At 42.4% G+C, this 20249-nt stretch overlaps 1 protein-coding gene across 1 annotated transcript in view; it reads right to left on the bottom strand.

Moving 5' to 3' along the window:
• Window positions 1-20249, bottom strand: part of WWC2 (WW and C2 domain containing 2) — a 272174-nt gene that overhangs the window by 174378 nt on the left and 77547 nt on the right. Inside the window, exon 2 of the mRNA XM_040333887.1 lies at window positions 4871-4980. Within this exon, the coding sequence (XP_040189821.1) occupies window positions 4871-4980 (110 nt within the window). The remainder of the gene's footprint in view (window positions 1-4870; window positions 4981-20249) is intronic.

Genomic DNA, 20249 nt, shown 5'->3' with positions numbered 1-20249 from the left:
TCGCCATTCCACGAGGGTGCACAATTTTAAAGATAGACATGCTGGGTATCTATTTACTCGGTGTAACATTAGTATATTTAAAAGGGTTATATAGTGTGTTTTTGTGCATTAAAACTCAGTGTATTTTTCCCCAAAAAATTGCGTTTAAAAAAACACTGCACAAATACCCTGTGACATAAAAAACTGCAACAACCACTATATATATATATATATATATATATATTATATATTTGGGGGTGCCAAGTAAATTTGTTAGCAAAAAAATGCTGATTTTTAGTTAGCATTAGAATAGACCTGTTCTTAAAAATAAGTTTAGCCTGAGCTTGTTGACCAGGCTTCTCCTATGGGTCACAGGAGTGCAATTCGTTTTGCACTCATATGAACCTGTTTTTAGTGGACAGCAATCTGAAGCCACTCTCCGCTGATGTCACTGGAATCAGGCAGCATGTCAATCTTAATTAGGAAGTCTGGATTCATCAGCTGCCTGGACTGATGGCAGTCGCAGCCTCTCAGCGAGCTGCTGAGACGTTGAAACGGCTGCTTTCCGCTCCACTACAGCTCAGCTCTCCAGTGAACGTGGAGGAGCAGAGCAGAAGAGCTGCTGACTGGTAGGCTCGGGGAGGCGAGAGAACTGAGCTATCGGCGATGATGGGTGGCTCGGTTCTCACAGTGAACAGGCGGCAAAAGACAGGGGACAGATGCATTAACAGTCTGATGCTGCATCCACCTAGGTAAGTATGAATCCACCAAAAAATAAATCCATTCTTCTCGGTGAGGGAATCAGGAAGTGAAGTGTTGCGACTTCACTGCCCAGTTCCCTACTGTGCATGCACGAGCGGCACGGCCCGTCCTCACTGGTCCACACTGCCTCCTGGGACCAGTGGGCCAGATCCACAAAGAGCCGCCGTAACTTAAATATTCTGATTTAAGTTACACTGCCGCAAAATTTCTACCCAAGTGCCCGATCCACAAAGCACTTACCTAGAAATTTTCGGCTGTGTAACTTAAATCCGTCCGGCGCAAGGCGTTCCTATTTTCATGGGGCGAGTCCCATTTAAATTAGGCGCGCTCCCGCGCCGGACTGCGCATGCTCGTGACGTCATTTTCCCGACGTGCATAGCGCGAAATTACGTTACACCGAGCTTCGTGAATCGCGCCGGGTCAAAAAAATTGCGTCGGGGGAAAAAATAGAAGGTACGGCGGGAAAAAATAAATAAAAAAAAATTAAATAACAGCGTCGCGGGTAAGAAGGGTCTACTTTTACAAGGTGTAAACAGTTTACACTTTGTAAAAGCAGCCCTAATTTTACACATTCAACTTAATACTTACGGAGAAAAAACTAAGCGTAAAAGCTTCGTGGATCTCCGTAAGTGCTAATTTGCATACCCGAAGCAGCATTTCGACACGAAATGCCCCCAGCGGCGGATGCGGTACTGCATCCTAAGATCCGGCAGTGTAAGTCCCTTACACATGTCGGATCTTCTGCCTATCTTTTGGAAACTGATTCTGTGGATCAGTTCCAAAGATAGAAACAGGGATACGACGGCGTATCAGTAGATACGCCGGCGTATCCCTTTTGAGGATCTGGCCCAGTGTGTTTCCCAGAAGACAGCGGGGGGGGGGGGTCTATTCCCGGAAATGGGTGCAAATACCTGTATTATACAGGTATCTGCACCCCCCCTCCCCCTGAAAAGGTGCCAAATGTGACACCGGAGGGGGGGTCCAAAAAGCGGAGGTTCACTTTTTGTGTGGACCTCTGCTTTAATTACCCCATACTTCTCTCACAACAAAACATTTTAAGAATTTTACATTTCACTCAGCACCTCATGAGAAGAAATTTGTGGCATTATAAAGTTTTTACGATTCTCGATTTTAGTTATTTATAAATTTTGTATAGTTTCTTTGTGATGGTTCTGACCGTTAAGGAATTCCCCTAGACACAGCCTGCAGGGAGATATACAAGGTTCAGGATCGAGAAACAGCATTTGAATATCCATCCAGCAAGTTATGCTATTATGCTGTTAACAAACTGAATAGAACATAAAGACCCAGCTCCCCACTTTAATTATGAACATTATGTATGGAATAGGAAATACAGCACAGATTTTTATTTTTACATATAATATTGTAATGCACTTGCTCCTGTTTCAGCAAATCACTTCACCAGGCCTTATGGGAAAAGCTTGTGTCCAAGCTGCCTGATAGGGTCATTATATCCAAAGTCTAATTAGCAAAGGCACAGCCATGATGATACTGTAATGCAGCATATGTACACACTTGCCAGAAAGGAAGATTAGCCTGACCAGCTGTTTCATAGCCCTTTGTTGCAACTACTAATAAGTAACTAATTTGATCTATTTTACAAATACAATACAGTTATGTAGTTAATTAACCGTCTAAGTTGTTTGCTTTGCATATTCAATTTATAAATGTGGCAGTACAGTGACAAAGGGGAATTTGTTTTATAATTGTTGGGAACATTTACATCATTCCAGCCCCTCTGTGCTGTTTGCACAATAGACTGATTAAGTAGAGCTGTGAAGTAAAGTGGTTAATATTCGGAGATGTCGGACATGGAGAGCGGATAATAAGAGAGGATGATACAATGCAAGCTGTCTCTCTAAGCTCCAGCATCTGTCATACAGATACTTGAGGTCATTCTGTAATCTCACCAATTAGACCAGTTTATAACAGTAAAAAAAAAAAAAGGTAATATATTTAAAGAACAAAAATGACCAACAACAATAGTAACATGGTAGTATCAATGCTCTTACCTTACATTATTACCCCAATCATCAAATACATTTTAAATCCCCTCTGCTTATATCTCACTATAACAATGTAACTAACATCTCCTAACTAGTAGAACTTGATATGCATTGTGCGTGCGTTACACCACTTACTATGAATACATATCTCTGACGTTCCACAGTTTCCAACACTGCAAAACAAATGCACTGTGCAAATAAATACCAGAATTTTTTTTTTATTTGCATAATCTTTTATGGTCACATAAGCTTTTACATTTCCTTGGGACTGCAGGCTTTTAAAGACTTTCCAACTTTTAATTTCAAGTGGACATAATCTCAAAGGAATGGATTTTCTATGTTATAACTCTAACATTAATAAGCAAAGCCCTCCCTCTACCAAGATGGCTGCATCCTCACAGAAACAAAATGCAGAGCCAGGCGTGGTAAGTCCATAATGAAGAATAGATCTGCAAAGAGGCCACAGCCAATACTGGTGACCAGTCCTTTCCCCTCGCCTTTTTATGACTTGGCTTCCAGAGTTCCGGTCATTAAAGCATTCCAGTCAGAATATTTAGCAAAATGTGTGATATTGGGGAGATTTCCCTTAGCCATCTGGCCCGGCGACATTTCAAGAAGTAAGGGGAAATCTCTTTAAAGGGAGAAATCACCTATTTGACAGATGGCCCTCAAGCCATGTACACACGGGCCAGAATCTCGTCAGGAAAAAAAACATAGTTTTTCCTGTAGAGATTCTTGGCAAGAATCTCTTGCCGCCCAAGTGTACAGTCACTCCATTCAAAAGAAATGCGGTTCTTTCGAATGGCAAGAACACAGTGACGACATTGCGTACGACGAGCATGCGCTCGTCACCATTCAATGCCGCCATCTTGCTGCACCCTACCTATGCCTAGGAAGCTACCGCGCATGCGTCAGTCATTTCGAGCATGCGCAGGTTTCCAGCGACAGGTAAGTATGCACACACACACACACTCGGATTTCTCAGCAGGAAAACACTGCCGAGAATCACAACGAGAAAATAGAGAGCAGGTTCTCCATTTTTCTTGACGAGAAACCTGAAAGCTTTGTACACACGCTCGGTTTACTCGGCAAGAAAGCTCTGCCAGCAGTTTTTTTGCTGGTTCTTGCCGAGTAAACTGAGCGTGTGTACGAGGCTTAAGGAACGACATAACTGTGCTCTGAAGCGACATAATCACGACTTGGCCATTCAAGTGGCCGCAGTCTGGAAACCCAGAAGAAAGACTGGATAAAGATGGAAGCCTCTGCAGCGATGCTATAGCGCCGATGGAGGGCTTTGTTTCAAGGTAAGTATGCGGTGCATACTAGCACATTAAGATATTGCCTTGTAGAGTTTACTACCATTTTAAATATTAATTTTCCAAAATTGCAAAGCACTGGGAAGTTTGTTAATAATAACAATACTTTTTTTGCTCCCTTTTCCACCTTAAATAAAATAAAAGACTAAATGCACAAGGCCCGAAACTATGGGTCCTTCGCACCATCTATACCATGTACCTAGAAGTCTGACCTCTCTGAAGCACATGCAGTCTCCGGCACACATATTCTTCTCTACAAGAGAAAACTAGAACAAATTTACTAGAGGGTAACTCTAGATGGTGGCGTAGAGACTTGGAGACACTCAGTGATGAGGAGTGGGAGCAAGCTCTGAATTTGAGGTATCCCTATCCTCCTCAAAAAATAAAAAAATAAAAAAGGAGAAAAAAGCAGATGGGGGATCAATGGCTCTGAAGTCTAAGAGGGAATGGACTGGTGACGTAAATATCGGGTGTGCGTAAAGAAATTACGTCTTCTTTTTGTTTTGTTGTTTCTCTTTTTGAGGGTACATGGGGTATTTGATGGTAATGTTTTATGTTGTAATGTGTTTTTGTTATATATGAGAAAAAAATAAAAAAATCAATAAAATTGTATGATTAAAAGTCTCTGACACAGGACAGATAATGAAAGTGAAAATCATATTTTCCCCACATGGCTGATGGTCATCTAAGAACCACATAGCATACGGTTACACCCCAGGGGAACTATATATATATATATATAATGTATACACAAATTAATGCATAGAACCTACAGGAACCACTTACGATTAATATGATTAATAAAGTAGACTCCGATTTGTTGATCATAGGAAGTTTCCCATCCCCAAGGTAGCTCATTCCCAACGCAGTCAGCAAACGATAAAGGTTTCGTTAACCTGCAACAAAGCACAGTGCAAAATGTTCAGTACAGTGATGTCACAAAGAATTACTCAGCACGAAACACGTTGGAATGTACAATGAATGAGTAAAGTACATTGATGAATGGAACATAAAAGCATATGTATCATTATGTGAGCACTGAAAGACACTATTTGAATAAATACTGGTGATAAATCTAAATACCTGGATGTTTGCCTATCACTCCTAGACCTCCTTCTCAACATGTCACAGCCACATTTACTTCTAGCATAAGAAAAACGTCTTTGTTTGCCTGTATTCTAATTTTATGACCCACGATAATGCTGTACACTGGATTATATGTATTTATTTTATAGTTTTAGCCTAATGATTTTCTTCTGTCATTTTATTGTAGACCTATAACTGGTACATAAAGTATTAAGAAAAGGAATAAATTATACATAAATTATTTACAGAACACCAACATGTACATAAAATCAAGCAGATGTAATTTGCTTAATAAATCTTTATGAAGGATTGCGACTGTCAGATGGGGAAAACAGGCTTGTTCTTTTTGCAATTCTTTTTGCAGAGGAGTGCTTGGAATACAGAAAGCTTTGTGATGGAACACCTGTCAGGGCTGTCTAGAATCACAGAAATAATGAGTTCACAAGGAATGCTAAATGTTAATAACATACTGAGAAATTGTTTTCAGCAAAGACCTGACAGGTTCAGGATGTTGCTTGAGATACTAACCTAACTTGGTATCTAAGGGGGAACTCCGGCCCAAGGAAAGCACTACCACAACCGTGGCTGCATGGGGGTTTGGGCACTTTGAACAATTCCACAATTTAAATGATTGCACCCTAGCACACCTTTATCATGTATTTGTTATACTATCATAGTTCTGTAGTGCCTATATAGTTAATACGTTTGGGGGGGCACGTCTATCAAATCCAAACTTCTGCAAGCTCTTGAGTTATGGGTTACTCTAGATTAGAAGATTGGACAACAACTTAGTTTAGCCTAAGAAACATGGGATTAAACTATTTCCGCCTATGCTTTAGTAATAAAAAAGGTCATTGGTGCTAGTTAAAATAAAGACACTCAGTATGAAAATTCCATTACCGAGTTCGCCATTTATAGCTTTGTCATAGGGCATTATGCAGCGTGACTACTTGTAGGAACTTGGGAACAAGCGCCGCTCGAAGGATGACAAGTCTTTCTGCCGGTGTCCAGAATGTGGAAGCAGGCATCAGCACACTAATTCAGGAGTTTAGTGCCAGTTCACAGAAGTGTGATGCGAGTTCCTGAATCGCACCTGAATCGCAGGTGCCATTTGTATGGCTGAAATCACATCGCACAGACATTGCATGTGATATGAACAGCAATGCGGTGTGAATCACATGCAAGGTCTGGCATCGCACTAGTGTGAACCGGGTCTAAGACATATATAAAATAAAGACATCGCTCAAAGCGACCCAGTGCGTCAGTGACCAAGCCCCAGTGGGCGTGGCCAGAGTAGCGTTGGCTGAGGCCATACACCAGGGTTTCTCAACTCCAGTCCTCAAGGCGCCCCAACAGGTCATGTTTTCAGGCTTTCCATTATTTTGTACAGGTGATTTGATCAGTTTCACTGCCTTGTAATTACCACAGCTGTATCATCTGAGGGAAATCCTGAAAACATGACCTGCTGGGGCGCCTTGAGGACTGGAGTTGAGAAACACTGCCATACACAACCATCTTTACATCTGAAGCACTGGGTCGGTTTGAATGGGTTTTTCATTTAATACTTGTAAAGCTGCCCAAACACTGATAGAAATGTGACAAGTTCAGCAGGGAGTGGATGAACTTTAATGAAAGTGTGGCTGTCCCTGCTCGACAGAAGTTAACAGTTTGATCAACCGTTAGAAGGAATATGCTGTAAAACAATTGTCGATCAGTAGTTGCAGCCACTGATCAGTTTATTCTGACAGTTGTGGGTCCTACTGTCAGAATATGATATGCCAGTGATATCCAAGGTCAGCTTTAGTGTTTAAAAGGGGACAAAAACATATTTCAAAATACATGCAATTGTTTTGTAAATTCTTAAAGAATTCAGAACTTACAAGAGGTACAATATGTCATACAGAGGCTAACCTCATTACAAATCTGGTTTTCCTATATTTTTTTCTCTTTATAATGCTGCAGTTTCTGAGGCTGGGTTCACATCTATGTGGGTGGTTCCCGCTGCAGGTCCACACCTGTGCCTGCAGCCACAACCACCCACACAGAAAAATGCGCTGGATGCAATAATCCTAAGGGCATGCACTGGGAACCACACTGCACTTGCATTGCCCAGGTGGACTGCGATTCCAGAAATGGCACAGGGACATTTTCCATGCGTTTCTGAAGGCAGGGCAGCCCATTCAAATGAAAGCAGAGCCGCATAGATGCGATCCAGGACTTAAAAGAGACTTAAAATAGAATTTAAGGCAAACATTTTCATTTTGGATAGAGTAAGGGAGGGTTATACTCCCTGTCAATTTCTTTTTTTGCCATCTGTATGCCATTGAGATTTATTTTCACTTCCTGTCTCATAGCCACAACAGGAAGTGAGAGGAAACCCCTCCAAAGCGAAGGAATCATTTGTTCTCTGCAGAATCAAACAGAAATACTGTCCCTATCTATTCTTATTTCGGATTTTCCTTTTCTATTGGTAATAACAGCAAGAGGGAAAATATCAATCAGAGGCACAGACAAATGAAAAATTTATTAGTGTTCTAATAGTTCTGCACTCTACTGTCTGGTGAATGTGACTTGTGGCTTTACTGGTGGTTAATACCTTGTCACCATTTGTACATTTAATAGCAGCGAAAAATCACAGCTGGTTTCCCACAGTAAACATGCTGATGCCAGGGACCTGAAGACCGGTGGAGTACCAACTTAGGTGAGGACAGCGCTGGATCCCTGGACAAGCGTGTGTCCTTTTATTAAAAGAAGCTACAGTATTTGTAGCTGTTGACTATTATTTTTTTCTTTCTAGGGCGAAGATCTGCTTTAAGTGGGTTTGTAATAGAATGAACAGTGCTGTCTCTCTGTTAAAGGAAGTGTAAAAATAACAGATATACTGGGAGGGTCAACTGGTAATAAAACTACTACTGCTAGGGTGGAGACATGTAGGGCTTCGATTCTGCTTATAGTTCTGCTTTAAAGCGTATCTCCGCCCAAAAAAAGATAAAGCTCCCCCTTTCAGCCTCCTCCTTTGGCACCTTTTGGGGGGGGGGAGCGGGTACCTGGTTCTGACAGGTACCCACTCCCACTTCAGTTTGCCTCGGCGAACTGAACCAGAAGTTAGGACCCCCTTTTTCCCCTGCACAGCCTTCTGGGACACTTCACAGGTCCCAGAAAACTGCAGTACGTTCACAAAGCACAGCACGCTTTGCACATATGCAGTAGAGGGCAATTCAGCAAGGCTTGACTGCCGGTTTCCCTCAGTCAAGAGGGCAATGCCAGCACCTGCTAGCCAATTGAAGATTTGGCTCAGGTGAGGACAACGTTGGATGCCTGGACAGGTAAGTGCCCTAATATTCAAAGTCAGCGGCTACAGTATTTGTAGCCGCTGACTTTTTTTATTATTATTTTTTGTGGGGGGGGGGGTACCTGGAGCTCCTCTATAAATAATAATATCGGATGGATGATTATGTTTATTTTGCATGCTAGTCTCTTAAAAAGCAATTTAGGTTACTAAAGTTACAAAAATTCCCGTACAACAGAATACAACTTCAGAAGTGATTTAACGTGTTCTTTTGTATTGTAAATGTATTCTTTCATTTCTGAGCTTGCGTGGTCTTGGTTTTGATTTTCTTTGGACGAATACTGTACTGATTAAAATGAAAATAGCTTGTTCCAGTATCGCAAGATACTTTTGCATTAATTGTCGTGATCTCCCCTCAAAAGATGTGTACCAATGATCAGACTACTGTCCTATCGCTTCGAAAGCATTTTTTTTTTTATCCGATATTCATGTATACTAGGCCAGGGTTTGACAAAATCCGGGTGCCCGGTCGCAATTGCGACTAGAATTAGCGACCTGGTGCCCGGGGAAGCTTAGGCCTGCAGTAAGCCGCAACCCCACCACCTGCGACCCCATCTCCCCCGCCACATGATCGCAGCGGGCTGTGCTGGCCGGTAATTGAGGCCGCGTCTTTGTGGCCTTCTGCAGGCCTAAGCTTCCTTCTGTGAACTTGCGCCATCTTGTGGTAGTAAAGTAAACCAGCAATTCTAATGGCAGTGAAAACACTGGGGAAGCTCCATCTCCTTCCCTCCAATAAAGCCCCCAAAGATTATATATATTTTTTATTCTAACACCCTAGAGAGTAAAATGGCGGGCATTGCAATACTCTGTCACACCGTATTTGCGCAGCTGTCTTACAAGCGCACTTTTTTGGGGAAAAAATATTTTTTTTTATTTAAAAAACACAACAGTAAAGTTAGCCCAATTTTTTTTTTAGATTGTGAAAGAAAATGTTACACCGAGTATATTGATACCCAACATGTCACGCTTCAAAATTGCACCCGCTCGTGGAATGGCGACAAACTTTTACTCTTTAAAATCTCCATAGGCGATGTTTAAAAAATGATACAGGTTGCATGTTGAGTTACAGATGAGGTCTAGGGCTAGAATTATTGCTCTTGCTCTACCAATCGTGGCGATACCTCACATGTGTGGTTTGAATACCGTTTAAATATGCAGACACTACTCACGTATGCGTTCGCTTCTGCGCGCGAGCTCGGCGGGATGGGCCGCGTTTTCTAGCTTCTAACTTTTTTAGCTGGCTCCTAGATTCCGACCAAATTTGTCAAACCCTGTACTAGGCATTGGGGAAAGATGTGGACTCTCAGACGTAATATCAGAGGTTAGAATGCTTCAGATATTTAAAGACAACAGATGGTAGACTTTTCTTTCCTCCAACCAAGAACCTATCGTCCTCCACACATGAATTGTTGTAGAGATTTTTGGAATACACACACACCTAATTATGAGAGTGTACATCTAAGGCCTCATTCACACGAGGCGGACTCCGTCGCTACAGAGTCTGCCTGCTCCCGCCAGCTCAGCGGGAGATCAGTCCGCAGATCTACGCTGAGCTGGCAGATGACAAGCTTTTCCCTGCTTTTCCCTGCTCACTAAGCGGGGAGGGGCTTGTGCAGCGCCGCTGATTCCTATGGAGCGATCTGATGAAAACTGACAGCATGTCCGTTTTCATCAGATCTCACTTGATCCAATCCGCCATGGATGTATCGCCATACGTCTGATTTTGGCGGATCGGATTAGGTCGGATGTCAGCGGACATGTCTCCGCTGACATCCGACGCTCCATGGAGCGGCCATTCAGGTCCACCGTCAAAACTGACAGGTGGACCTGAACAGTCCGTCCGTGTGAATGAGGCCTTAGAGTGTGCATGTACGCTTGTTGCGCTAAAGTAAGGTCACTTGTCGGTCAAGATACTGAATGCTTGACCACCATATACTGTCTGAACCAAACTTTCAGAGACTTGTTTCCAAGACAAGAGGGATTAAAAATGACTGTGTACAAAATAGTGGACCACTTGAAGGGACATGCAGGAGAGCAGATTGGGAGTGAAATCAATAAATGTGCCTAATTCTTATTAGGCTCTGCTATAGCTGCCATAATGCCCAAGCAGATTAATGATTAATCCTCAAGTATTGCAGGAATGAGATGCTCCGATAAATAAATCAGGTAGGATGGTCTCTTAGTGTGTTGCGCCTAATTGCAGGAAACACCTTTACTCGGGCAATGAAATGGCTGGAATTTCTGGCACGCTGTCAAGACACAAAGGTCATTACACAACTTTTAAATAAGCTGATCTATGAACCTTATATAAGAAGGGTAAAACGTACGACTCATGTTACAAATGCTCATAAAATAGCCAGCAAACTTAGGAAAACCCTGCTTTCTATATACAGACCTTTCTCTAACCTTGTCTCATCTCCCTCCTCCCGCTCCAACTTACAGAATTGCATGTTTTTTTTTTCTGTTTAGTAAATGCGGTCTGTCATGTGCAGCACCAGTTGCTCAAACCTGCATGCGAGTGCATTATGTGTCATTTTATCTTTTGTTTGGGGGGAGGGGGGACCGTGGGCATCGGGAGTATAAAATGTCCCAGCATCAGTTGTAGTATACAAACCAAATCTGATGTCAGTGAGAGGAATTGTGCCCCATCGTTTGTCTGTGATAGGAATTGTGCCACATCACTGGGGTCATTGGGCCCCATTGATGGTATAAGTGCGAGGAACTGTGACACTGTTGGTGTCATTTGGATGAACTGTGCCCCATTATTGGTATCATTGGTAGGAATTGTGCCACTTCCTGGTGTCATTCAGCATACTAGCGCGAGCTACTGTATGCCTTTATTATTATTTTTTGCGCCGTACTCACAGTTTAATCCCGTAGTTACGTTTCAGACTCCCCGCGGGGAATGGGCGTTCCTATGCAGAGGGGAACATGATTGACGGCCGGCTATGGCGCGTCACGCTTCCTGAAAATAGCCGGAGTAGGTCTCGACTCTTCACGGCGCCTGCGCACAGACTAGGAGCTGACTGCGCAAGCGCCGTGAAGAGCCAAGTCCTATTTCGGCTATTTTCGGGAAGCGTGACGCGCCATAGCCGGCCGTCAATCATGTTCCCCTCTGCATAGGAACGCCTACTCCTCGCGGGGAGTCTGAAACTTAAATACGGGATTAAACTGTGAGTACGGCGCAAAAAAAATAAATAAAGGCATACTGTAGCTCGCGCTAGTATGCTGGATGGCATGTTAGAAAAAAATAAAAAAAATTTTAGGGTGAACCCCCGCTTTAATCACCGTTGTTTTTTTTTTTTTTTTGCGCTATAAAAGAAAAAAGACTGAATATTCTGTAAAAAAAATAAAAAAAAAAAATTTCTTCGCTTCCGTTATAACATTTTGCAAATTAGTAATTTTTGTTCATAAATTTTGGCCAAAATTTATACTGCTACATATCTTTGGTAAAAATAAGTACAAATCGGTGTATATTATTTGGTCTTTGTGAAAGTTATAGAGTCCACAAGCTATGGTGCCAATCTCTGAAAATTGATCACATCTGAAGTACTGACGGCCTATCTCATTTCTTGAGACCCTAACATGCCAGAAAAGTACAAATACCCCCCAAATGACCCCTTTTTAGAAAGAAGACATTCCAAGGTATTTAGAAAGAGGCATGCTGAGTTTTTTGAAGTTGTAATTTTTTCCAACAATTCTTTGCAATATCAAGATTTTTTTTATTTTTTATTTTTTTCACACTAAATTGTCATATTAGCAGGTTATTTCTCTCACACAGCATATGCATAGCACAAGTTAAACCCCAAAACACATTCGGTTATTCCTCCTGAGTATGGCGATACCACATGTGTGAGACTTGTACACAGCGTGGCCACATACAGAGGCCCAACATGCAGGGAGCACCTTCAGGCGTTCTGGAGCACCCAGGCCAATTCTGACATTTCTCTCCTACATGTAAAAAACAAATTTATTTGCTAGAAAATTACATAGAACCCCAAAACATTCTATATTTACTTTTTTAGCAAAGACCCTAGAGAATACAATGGAGGCTGTTGCAAATTTTTATCTCACACGGTATTTGCGCAGCAATTTTCTAACGCATTTTTTGGGGGGGAAAACGGTTTTGTGCTTAAAAAAAAAAAAACGGTAAAGTTATCCCAATGTTTTTTCATAATGTGAAAGATGAAGTTACGCCAAGTAAATAGATACCCAACATGTTACCCTTCAAAATTGCACACGCTCGTGGAATCGAGTCAAACTTCGCTACTTAAAAATCCCCATAGGCGACGCTTTAATTTTTTTTACTGGTTACATGTTTTGAGTTACAGAGGAGGTCTAGGGCCAAAATTATTGCTCTTGCTCTAACGTTCGCAGCGATACCTCACATGTGTGGTTTGAACACAGTTTTCATATGTGGTGGGACTTACGTATGCGTTCGCTTCTGCATGCGAGCACACGGGGACAGGGGCGCTTTAAAAAAAAAAAAAAAATGTACTGTTTATTTTACTTTATTTATTTTATTTTAAAAAATGTTTTTGGGGAGAAAAAAGTGGCAATAACTTTTATTCCTATTGCAAGGAATGTAAACATCCCTTGTCATAGGAATATAGCATGACAGGTCCTCTTTACAGTGAGATATGGGGTCAATAAGACCCTACACATCTCACCTCTAGGCTAGGAAGCCTGAAATAAAAATAAATAAAAAAAACGATCTTGGCTTTGATCGTAGGGGTGAGTTGGTAGAAGCACTGGAGGACAGCGGAAGGGGGGGGGGGTGCGTCCCCTCCCGTAAAAACTGTCTCGCTGGCTGAAAAAGCCGATATCTGAATGATGCCTGTAGCTGCAAGCATCATTCAGATATCCCCGCACAAAATCAAGGACGTCATATGATGGCCAGCGGGCGGGAAGTGGTTAAAACGTTTTTTTTTTTTTTTTAACACAAAGTTATGGCTTTGGGTATGGCCAAGCATGGCTTGGTATTGCGGAGTAGTGTGGGGTATGGCAGAGTGTGGGCAGGGTATTGTATTGCAGAGTATGGTCAGGGTATTGTATAACAGGCTATTCCAGGGTATTGGCAGAGTATGGGCAGGGTATTGGCAGGGATGGCTGTAGCCCTCTCCTCAGTACAACCTCTCCAAAACACAGATCTCAGCTCCAGAATGGAGAAGAGAGCTCAGTGTAATGCGAGACCTGAGGGGGGGGGGGGGGGGGGACCTGCACAATACAGAATCTCGTAAGGGAAACATGGACAGCTGTAGCTGTCAATGACCTGCTGTGTGCTGGGGGACGTTGTCTCCCGGGATTGTCTGGTGTCAGCATAGACTGTCAAGGGTCACTCATGCAGGAGGAATGACAGGGGAACCAAGTGCTTTGGATTGGTACTAGCATACACTATAGAAGGATATACTTTGTTCACTTTTCATTTCAGAAATGTACAACCACTTTAACCACTTCCCTACCGGCCCATAGTGAAATGACGTCCACAAAGAACCTCTGCCGTTCAGAGTGGACGTCATATGACGTCCTGGGCTTTGTGGGGGGGATATCTGAATGATGCCTGGAGCTAGAGGCATCATTCAGATATCCTTCTCTTGTGCCGGCGATTCTGCACAACGTAAGAATGGTCATAGCGGCGGTTCCGCCGCTAGATCGTTCTTACAGGCGGCAGGAGGGGACATCCCCCCCCTCCCGCCGCCATCCGGTGCTTCTCCGGGCTCTCCCGTGCCATCGGGGGCCCGGAGAACGAATCGTCCGGCGCTCGCAGGAAGCATAGAGATGACTGGTGACCAGATGGTCACCAGTCATCTCTATGACCGTCGGAGGACCCGGGCGCGATGTGATGACGTCACGCCCGGGTCCCGTAAGTAAACAAAGCCGCGATTGCGGCTGCTAAGCAACAGCAAGCATGAGATCGGTGAATTTTTTTTCACCGATTTCATGCTTTCCAGCCTGGAGGAGAGATGTGGGGTCTTATTGACCCCGCATCTCTCCATAAAGAGTACCTGTCACACACATTCCTATTACAAGGGATGTTTACATTCCTTGTAATAGGAATAAAAGTGATCAAAAAAAAAAATTTTTTTAAAAAAAGTGTAAAAAAAGAAATAAATGTATAAAAAGAAAAAAAGAAATAAAATTTATTTTTTTAACGCCCCTGTCCCCGGTAGCTTGCGCGCAGAAGCGAACGCACACGCAAGTCCCGCCGACATATGTAAACGCCGTTTAAACCACATATGTGAGGTATCGCCGCGTGCGTTAGACTGCCAGCAACAATTCTAGTACTAGATCTCCTCTGTAAATCTAAACTGGTAACCTGTAAAAAATTTCAAATCGTTGCCTATGGAGATTTTTAAGTACCGAAGTTTGGCGCCATTCCATGAGTGTGCGCAATTTTAAAGCGTGACATGTTAGGTATCTATTTACTCGGTGTAACATCATCTTTCCTATTTTACAAAAAAATTGGGCTAACTTTACTGTTTTTTAATTTTTTTAATTCATGAAACAATTTTTTTCCAAAAAAAAGGCGTTTGAAAAATTATTGCGCAAATACCGTGCAAGATAAAAGGTTTCAATGACCGTCGTTTTATTCCCTAGGGTGTCTGCTAAAAAAAAATATATAATGTTTGGGGGTTCTGCGTAATTTTCTAGCAAAAAAAATATGATTTGTACATGTAGGAGAGAAGTGCCAGAATAGGCCCGGTATGGAAGGGTGTATAACTGCCCTGTATGGAAGAGGTTAAGGAAAACAGGAAACATTCCAGAGAGGAGTGAATTCATAGCACCTTCTAAAATCTGCTTCTAGAAGTTATGTTTTTAGCTGTTCATATGAGCACATTATGTCACATCAGCCAGTCCTCCCTGCACAGACCTGGTGAACAATACACACGTTCATTGCAGAATGAAAGGGACGTTACATACAAGCATAATTAACAACAGCCTCTTATGAGTACAGTCACAGTAAAACTAGAGCTAGGAGATAATCATTTATTCTTCCACTTTCACTGAATACTTATATTCAAGCACACTGTAATTTAAAGAGACTCATCCTAAAACACTGCTGCCTTGTAGAAAGAAGCAATTAACGATATTCAGCACATCTACTGAGACAATTCTGTACTAGATATTCCTCATAGTATTACCGGGTAACTATTCCCATAGCTGACATTTTAGGTATGGATGAGTACTTGAGGGCTGAATCATAGCATCATTAAGACAACTTCAATTGCAAGTTGCAAATGCAACTACCACCATCAGCTTTTTTGAAAGCCATGAAAACAACAGAAACTGTTGCTAGTAGTATGGATAACATATGTAAGCAAAAGCTTGTTGAAAGTGTCTGAAATTGTCTGTAATGGTCTGTAGATTACCTTGTGTAGGTCAGCATCAGGGGTTCTTGTAGAAAGAGCCTGGATCTCCACCATCTAACCACAGACAACACAAAATTATTTTCTAAAGCCCCATACACACCATCAGATTATCTGCAGATTTTTGTCTTCAGATTTACCAAAACCATGTAGTACAAGGGCCTGCCTGATTGCATACAAATTGAAAATCTTAAAGCGGTTGTAAACCCGCATAATTTTTATTTATTTTTTCTACACCTGCAAAGGAAAAGCCATAATGAGCTAATATGCACCGCATATTAGCTCAGTATGAAATACTTACCTCGGAACGAGGTAGGTAACTTACCTGGTCCACGCCGAGCCAAGCCTCGGGGTGTCTTCCGGGTATCGCCGCTCCAAAAGTGGGTTTACAACCGCTTTAAGGTTTGACCTCATATTATATGGTTTTGGTAAATCTGAAGACAAAAATCTGCAGAAAATCTGATAGTGTGTATGGGGCTTTAGGTTAATTACGCTTAATAATGTGTTTATTTTGGGGGATTATTAGGCATGTTTGGGGGTATGCTCACTTAGGTTCTTGAATGTGCAAGGGACTGGCTTTAAAACCTTGTATTAGTAGGAGCCATCATTGGATATCAAAGGAATTGTCAGTAATTAAAAAGGAGAAGTCCAGCCTGAGCTTTTTAGGCTGGGCTTCTCCTCTGGGTCACAGAAGTGCAATTTGTTTTGCACTCATGTAACCCATTTTCAGTGGAGATCGGTCTGAAGTCTGCTGTCCACTGATGTCACTGGGTTCAGTCGAGGCAGGGCGTCATCACAACTTCCAAGTCTGGATCTGCCAGCTGCCTTGATTGATAGCAGTCTCAGCGAGCTGCTGAGACAGCCACTCCCCACCCCTTCACAGCTCAGCACTCCAATGAGCGATGAGAAGTAGAGCAGAAGCGATGCTGACTGACAGTCAGCATTGCTCTGCTCGGAGAGGAGGGAGAACAGAGCCAACGGCAGTGTTCGGTGGCTCGGTTCTCAGGGCAGAGACGCCGGGGGACAGAAGCAGCATCGGTCTAATGCTGCATCCACGAAGGTAAGTATTATTTTGGAAAAAAAACAACCATGGGTTTCTTTCTCCAGTATGCATGGCTGTATGTTCGAGACTTCTAAACCTTTTAGGACTCTTGCACATGGAAGTTTAAAAAACACAATTTTCTTTTTTTTTACCAATTTGAAATGAGATGCATGGTCTATGGAACCCATGCACACAGCTGAGTAAAGAGCAGTAATACACTAATAGAACATTTTACATTTGCAGTAATTTAAATGCCTATACGTTTACGCGTTTATATGCATGTAAAAGTCCTGTAAGTTATGTGTTTGAAATGTAATTTAGGGAGCCTAAAAATTATAAAATGCTAAAATTTAAATAAAAAAAAATAAAAACAACAGCAGCCCTAACCTCACCACAGCTTTTAACTGCATAGTGAATAGTACTTCCACTTCACCTACATTGCAATAATTGAAAGTCTTAGACCATTCCTCAAACAGGGATTTTAACCACTTCCATACCGGGCACATATACCCCCCTCCTGACCAGGTGAAATTTCAGCTTCCGGCACTGCGTCGCTTTAACTGACAATTGCGCGGTTGTGCGACGTGGCTCCCAAACAAAATTGGCGTCTTTTTTTCCCCACAAATAGAGCTTTCTTTTGGTGGTATTTGATTACCTCTGCGGTTTTTATTTTTTGCGCTATAAAACAAAAAAAGCAACAATTTTTTAAAAAAATTCAATATTTTTTACTTGTTGCTATAATAAATTTTTTCCAAAAAATGTTTTCTCAGTTTAGGTCGATACGTATTCTTCTACATATTTTTGGTAAAAAAAAAAAAAAAAAATCGCAATAAGCGCTTACAAAATATGGGACAGAATTATTATTATTATATTATTATTATTTTTATTTTTTTTACTAGTAATGGCGGCGATCTGCGATTTTTTTATTGGGACTGCGACATTATGGCGGACACATCGGACACTTTTGACACATTTTTGGCGCCATTCACATTTATACTGCGATCAGTGCTATAAATATGCACTAATTACTGTATAAATGTGACTGGCATTGAAGGGGTTAACACTAGGGGGTGAGGAAGGGGTTAAATGTGTAGCCTGGGTGTGTTCTAACTGTGGGGGGAGGGGGTGACTGGGGGGAAGTAACCGATCTGTGTCCCTATGTACAAGAGACACAGATCGGTCTCCTCTGTCCCCTGACAAGACGTGGAGCTCTGTGTTTACACACAGAGCTCCACGTCCCTGCTCTGTCACTGCTGATCGTGGGTGCCTGGCGGACATCGCGACCACCAGGCACGCGCATCGGCATCTCGGGGACGCTCGCGCGCCCCCCAGTGGCCGGAGGAATCCAGGACGTCAATTGACGTCCTGTTGAGTTTCCAGAGCCACTGTGAAGCCGTCATTTTACATGCGGCCGGTATTCAAGTGGTTAATGACACAGATACTGTAATTTGATAAGCCTCAGTTGAAGATGTTACCTTGAGACATTTTCTCCAATAGCAAGTTTAGACCACCAGTTCTCCTCAGAGATGTGCACAACGGTTGTAAAACCATTGCGCCAAATCCAAGTTCTAGACAGGTACATGAATTTTCTGCACGCTGTGCCACTCTTAGGCCCGATTCACACCTATGCATTTTTGTGCTTTTTACAGATTTGCACTACAGTACATTTAACATGGTTTCCTAAGGAACACGTTCTGTAGTGCAAATCTGCATAATGCAAAAGGTGTGAATCCGGCCCTAAGCTTCGTACACATGGGCTAGAATCTCGTCAGGAAAAAAAATTTTTTCCTGACGAGATTCTTGGCAAGAATCTCTTGCTGCCCGAGTGTACAGACTCCCCTTTCAAAAGATCTGCGGTTCTCTTGAAAGGCAAGAGCGCAGTGACGTCATCGCGTACGATGAGCATGCGCTTGTCACATTCGATGCCGCCGCCATCTTGCTGCACCCTACTTATGCCTAGGAAGCTACTGCACATGCGTCAAAGTCATTTCGAGAATGCGCGGGTTTCCACGGCAACCAGGCAAGTATACACACTCTCGTGTTTCTCGGCAGGAAAAGTAAGCCGAGCGTGTGTCTACAAGGCTTTAGAATGCCTCCATTACACACAAAATCTGTCTGCATCAGTCTTTTAATTTTTTTTTAAGGTAAGTCAATCCACACCTGCAAGCTAGGGGGATCTGGCATCTTCCAGTCCAGAGCAATGGCTATTTTAGTATACAGGACGAGGAACCGGATAAACACTTTTTGGGAGGCACCAAGGTCCCTCCACTTTTAGGTCTCCAAGAAGACATCATGCAGGAGTATATATGTTTTGCAAAGCTAATTTTGTTTCCATAAAGGAGGCAAAACCAGGCCAAAACTGGTGTACCCTAGGGCACTCCCATTTTATGTGGAATAAATCTCCATTAGCATTAGGACACCTGATGTCAACCTACCCAAATTGCATAGCTGAACTGGGGTATTATAAATTATATGAAGATAGTTTAGTTGCATCATCTTATCGCTGGCGACTATGACCCCTGGGAGTTGGTTCCCTAGGACCTCCTCCCAATACTCATTCTGCAGTATAGGTATATCAGTTTGCCATTGAGTTTGAACCTAGGCCAATACGGGTAGTAGAAAAGGATATTAACAAAGAATAATATCTAGAAACCAGTCTGTAATTATCTTTTTCATATAGGAAAGTTTCCAATTCCAAGGGCTGAAGTCGAATGTCCTGCAGACCAAACTGGGCTGCCTCTGGGTGTCTCAACCATATATACCGGTGTATTAAAAAAAAAAAAAATAATAATAATAAATAATAATAATAATAATAATAATTGGTAGGAATCCAGAGTTCAGCTCTCAACGTGGAAAACGATTTAAAAGGTCCCAGAGGAAAACAGCTAAAGAACATGGGACCGCAGGCCACACCACCCACCCCCTCAGAACCCAAAACTCCCAGTGAACAAAAATCAACACAACTGCTTGGCATTTTAATGGCCGTGGCACCTTTATTGGTTTAAACAAAATTAATCTATATAGAATAACCATTTTTATTTAATCAAATTATTGAATTGAATAGTAAACTTTAATAAACCAAAAAATTCCCTGCTCAGTCATAGGACTCGAGCAGCTTAAACTTGGAAAAACTGTAAAGTCCCCCCCCGATTCGGGGGTGACAAACCACATAATTGTGCCAACGACAGGGAGGGGGGGTGGGGATCAAAGTCCAGTACCCAGCCAACAGCCCTGAGTGGACGCAGCTGCAGCCTTATATAGGGTCCATCCGGAATCCAGAACCTTCCAGCGGTCACCTGCTCTACCTGGACCAGTCAGAGC

Source organism: Rana temporaria, chromosome 1, assembly GCF_905171775.1.
Source record: "Rana temporaria chromosome 1, aRanTem1.1, whole genome shotgun sequence".
Lineage (NCBI taxonomy): Eukaryota > Metazoa > Chordata > Amphibia > Anura > Ranidae > Rana > Rana temporaria.
The sequence above is the reverse complement of the archived record's forward strand: the minus strand, read 5'-3'. Positions and strand labels throughout refer to the sequence as shown.